At 39.9% G+C, this 5170-nt stretch overlaps 1 protein-coding gene across 1 annotated transcript in view; it reads right to left on the bottom strand.

Annotated features, from left to right (window-relative positions):
- ccnb1 (cyclin B1) overlaps positions 1-1840 on the bottom strand; it is a 4220-nt gene extending 2380 nt beyond the window's left edge. Inside the window, exons 1-3 of the mRNA XM_024299918.2 lie at positions 1680-1840; positions 1335-1460; positions 756-863 (exon numbers count right to left, since the gene is read on the bottom strand). Of these exons, the coding sequence (XP_024155686.1) occupies positions 756-863; positions 1335-1460; positions 1680-1700 (255 nt within the window). The 5' untranslated portion in view covers positions 1701-1840. The remainder of the gene's footprint in view (positions 1-755; positions 864-1334; positions 1461-1679) is intronic.
- Positions 1841-5170: the final 3330 nt, after the last annotated feature.

Raw genomic sequence — 5170 nt, 5'->3', positions numbered from 1 at the left:
TGATGTGACACTAAGTCAGTCATATCAGAAAAGAGCCGTGACAGTAAGTCTAGAGCAGGGGTGTCAAACTCAGTCGCACAATGGGCCAAAATCCAAAAGATACTTTAGGTCACAGGCCAAAAACATTTGAACATTGAAACTAAATTTTAAAACCGCAACTTAACATGATGAATTAGATAAGCAACATTACCTGAAATAATGCTAGTGTGAATGCTGTGATTTGAATTGATAGCTGAAAATGCTGATGCTAATAGTTGGAAACACTGAAGGACAAAGAGGGGGAAAAAAAAAAAAATAAAACAAAAAAAAAAACCCCAAGCCAAAAAGTATGTAAATATTAACCTAAAGAAAAATCTTAATGCCAAAGCAGTCCAAAAAGCTAACAGAATGCAAATTTTTAAAACTGCATCTTTAACACAATTATGAACAAACAAAAAAGGCAAGAATAGTTTCAGAATAAATAAACTCTTAACTCTCAATATTTTACTCCATAAAAATACTTTGTCAAAATTACTCACGTTAGAAAAGCAAAGATAAGACTATTGCAAACACATAAATTAAAATTGTCTAGAATACCAGATCCAGCCCCCAGGCCTTGACACATGTGGGCTAGAGTGAGATTCACCAGATGGACATGAAATGGTAACTAGAGAAGAAGAAAAAAAACCCTCCCTGCTTGTTCAGTGTGAACACTGAATCAAGAATGAACATTCAGTGCACCCTGGAATGCATGTCAGCAGCTTAATTAAGCTCACCTGCACTTCAGGCTCTGGTTTAACAGGAACCAGAGCAGCTTTGGGTTGTTCGATCTTCTCAGCTTTAGCTGTGATCTTAGTCTTCTTAGCAGCCTCTGTCTTGACATTCTGAAGAAACACAAGGATCCATTTTACAGAGCTGGGAATCTTTCATTTTGTCTCAAACAATTTGTGAACTCTACTGCTGTATAGTTTTAAAATGCTACATTTGAGCTGATCTTTCAGTCTTTATTTTTTGGTTGTTGAAAAGCACTTTGCGTTTTTTTCTTTTATATCAAAAGTGCTACGTAAATAAAGACTGATTTGGAGTGTGCAGCTTTACATCTACCAATTCATTGTGTGTACATAGCCAGACTATCATGTTAAACAGTGTGCAGCTCCAACCTGGGACACATTTTACACTTAGGGCCCACATTAGCACAGCTGTCACGTTTTTCCTTATCAGGAGGGGCCCAAACCCTCTAAATAACTTAAGAGTCTCACTTTTAGACTCAAACTGGCCAAAAATAAAATAATCACTTTATTTTCTTAAGGGTAAAAAGATTATGTACATAGGATACAAGTAAATATATATATTACCTTTTTCGTAACATCTTTGTTAGCGACGTTTCCGATCTCTCCGAGCGCCGCGCGGGGCTTCAGTGTAGGCCCGGACACCGAGCACGTCTTTCCGGGAAGCTCGGTCCGGGTGGAGGCCAGACGATTCTGCAAAAAAACAAAATGAGTTACGAATAAACCTGCAGATGTAAGGGTATGTATTAAATACAGCTTAACAAAATAAAAATATTCAACTCGAGAACTAGCTTTAGCTCACAGGGAGAAAACACAGCGAACATTTGAAACAAAATAAAGACGCGTTAGTTTGAAATCACTTTTTTCCCCTCGTTAAAACAGAACAAAACATAAAATGTGGCTCAGACTTACTCGGGTTACTCTCAGGGCCATGTCTCTATGTGCTTCTCTTCCACAAACAACCTCGAAATCGCAGCGGAGAAGGTAGTGCTTCAACGCACGGAGTCCTGGTTTAAATCCTCGCTCGCTGCAAACCGATTGGCTGCGCTCAGCGTCTCCGGCGATTCTGATTGGATAAACGAGGACGTGTCAAATGCGTTCCCAAGACAACTTTGGATCACGTGGTTATGCTCCTCTTTCGGTCACTTCCTTTTCCCGGATATGGAACTTTGCTCCTCGACAGCGTTTAAAATTAAAACATTTAGATAAAAACAGTATGTAAACAAGAAACCACAAGTTTTAATGCAAAAAATTAAAAATAAGAACTTGCTGAAATGTTCTACATCAATGTTATCAGAGTGAGAAAATCATGAGAGCACAGAACCCACAGCAGAGTCTGATGCTTCCACTTCTACAACAAATGGCTTTTCAGGGTCAGCTTGGGTCAGACTTGGTGCAGAAGAGAACTTGTCTTAGAGAGAACTGAATGTGTCCAGAGGCCAAAATGTATCCAAGAAAGATGACTAGAGGAGAGCGGAACTCACATGTTTCTGCTTTAATAAACTAAAGGTTCTCCAGTAAATGCTGCAAAACCAAATGGACATAATGAACCCAGATGGTCTGGTTCCTGGAGGAAATAAAAAAACAAAAACAAAGTAATGAATAACGTTGATCACCAAGACCTGAAAGTCTAATAGTCAGTTTAACCAAATGGCAGAACCAAGCTTTTAAAAAGTTGAAATCTGTCTCCCCTCATACCTTTCTCTGATCCTAACATGAGCATTGATCCAGCTTCATGGCTGGAATGCTCATGTTTTTGCGTGTAAAAGTCAAAGTATTTTGCAGAGCACCATAGGGAATCTGTTAGTCTGGAGTCTGTTTTTAGACGGCAAAAATCCTGACTGAGTCTAGACTGAAACTAAAGTTAAAGTGTTTTAGAAAGCTGTATTCTCAAGCTGCTGAAGTCAAACCTCTGTGTTTGGCTGCTCAAAGCAGTTCCATCCATAAAAATTATAAACAGAATCAAAGGGAAAAAAACATGGAGCTCATTTGGACTGAACCCAACAGAAAACATGGAGGACGAAACAGCCATTACAACCTAGATCATGACTCGTTCCTTCAGTTCAGGCTCCAGGTTGAGACACTGGTGACTCTTTTTGGGAGGAATAATTGTATTCAGTAAACAAATGTTTTAGGTTTGAGTCGCCCTTAGTCTGGCCCGTCCCCCAGGAGCAGCTCGCCATGAAACAGCCCAACAGGGCAAATGCTTCTGGCAACACGGCTTCTGGGATCATTCGGGCTCACAAACCCCTTCACCACGTTAAGGTGGAGACTCAGGAAGGGGATTACATCAGTCACTAGCCAATTACTAATGATTATTGTGGGGAAACCGAAGTACTCGGAGGAAACCCACAGGACTGCCAGGATTTGTTTGAGTTATTTCCCTATACCTTTTGGTGACTGATGTTTTTTTTTTTAATGTAACTTATTGGATTAAATAAAATTATTTTATTAATTTCATATTTTATTCTTCCTTTATTTATTTATTCATGGGGGGGGGGGTAATTTGAGCTGTACCTCTTTGCTTTGTGATACATCACAGCAATATAGAAGAGCTGGTAGTTGACTGATTATTTTTTGTCTAAGCCTGTTTAAAGATCATTCATTGTTCACTAACACATTTGGAAGAGTGGGGGGGAACCGAAGCGCTCGGAGAAAACCCACGCAGACGCGGTTCTGTCAGCCAACCATGTTGACCAACATACCGGCGAGCTGCCCCTGTTTTTGAAGCTCGTTTGGGGGAAAGTTTATGTCCACAGAGTGTAGAAGAACTTTTGGGAAGATGATTTTCTTCTTGGTTTGGAGGTACAGACCTGGCAGTGTTCAGGTTTTTAAAAATGGCTTTCTGTTTGTTTTTTGTTTTTTCAAATGTGTTAACCAAAATATGTAAAACATTATAAAATAAAATACAATAAAATAAAATAAAAAGCTTCCTTTCAACTTAACTCTAAAGTACACATTTGAATAGAGGATAGGCAGAAGCCAAAGCTTATTTAAGCCTTTCTCTTCCAGCTACTTTTCACATTCTACTCCATAATGTTCACTGTCCGGGGATTGTTTGTATTGATTCTCAAAGCTATTCCACAGTTTAATTCCAGACACTGAAAAAGAAGTCTTCTAGGACTTCCTTTTTTTTTGAACTGGTGTCTCAGTTTGCTCACAATTTTCAGGCTCCTGGCTCTGTTGGTCACTTCGTTTTCTCTTTCTTGAGACAACTGGAGCCTCTCTTTTGTCATCTTTTTGTTCCTGGACTGTGCTTTTCTTAATTGTGTCGTTGGATTTTTCCTGGGGGATTGCTGCTGGTCCATGAGGAAGGCTTGTGACCTCCTTTGCTTTTGGCTGTTGGTAGACCTCAGCAGTTGCAGGCTCTTGAGGTTTGGTGGTCTTACGCTGCTTCTTCCTCAAATTGAAGAATGGGTGTCGTAAGGCTCTATTTATGGAGATGCGTTTCTTTGGATCTATCTCCAGCATCTGCTTTAGAAGATCAATAAACTTTTCCACTTCTTTGGCCTGTGTCTTATCAGAATAGAAATCTTTGAGTTTGTCAAAAGATAAGGAGTAATGATCGTCTTCAACATATTCCCAAGTTTTTCGGGTCTGCTGTTCAGGTGTATCTAGCTTCCAGACAACTCTGCGGTTCTCTACAAACTGGGTGAAAAACTTGTTGGCGTACAACCCCTCCTCTATAAGTTCATCATCAGGCATTCCGTGTAACTCTACCATGGCTTTAATGATGTTGTATTCAGAGTCCTTTGGATGGATGGGAAAGCCCGTGTACAGGAAGGCGAGAATGTAGCCAACTGCCCACAGATCTACACGTTCATCTAAGGGCAGACCCAGGATGACTTCAGGTGCCCTGAATATGAGGTTCTGGATTGTAGCTCCCGTTTCCAGGTCTTCAGCTTTTTTAGCAAACCCAAAATCTATCAGTTTGAGCCTGAAAGACTCTGAAGCGTGGTCCTTCAGCATGATGTTGTCTAGTTTAATGTCACAGTGGACCATGTTGATTTTTTTCAGGCCCTTCAGGGCAACTAGGAGCTGCCTAGCAATGGCTTTGATTTCCTTCAGTGACAGGGGACGGAAATCCCGACCTCTCATGATGTTATAGAGGCTTTTATCCAACATTTCAAAGACGATGCAAAAATGACCATTGTAGTGGAACCACTCCACAAACTTGACCAAGTTGTATCTTTCAGCGTCGATCTTTGAAACTTCAATCAAGGCTTTGATTTCATCTTCTCCGTCTTCTTCTAAATTCTTTTTGATGAATTTAATGGCCACTTCTTTGTTTGTTAAAAGATCCTTGCATTTTGCAACTTTTCCAAAAGTTCCTTTACCAATAAACCTTTCTACCAAATAATGGCTTTTATTACCAATAAGAAGGTTTTCATGCACTTCAAACG

Source organism: Oryzias melastigma, linkage group LG12 (assembly GCF_002922805.2).
Source record: "Oryzias melastigma strain HK-1 linkage group LG12, ASM292280v2, whole genome shotgun sequence".
Taxonomy (NCBI): domain Eukaryota; kingdom Metazoa; phylum Chordata; class Actinopteri; order Beloniformes; family Adrianichthyidae; genus Oryzias; species Oryzias melastigma.
Note: the sequence above shows the minus strand (reverse complement) of the source record. Positions and strands in the feature narration are given on the sequence as shown.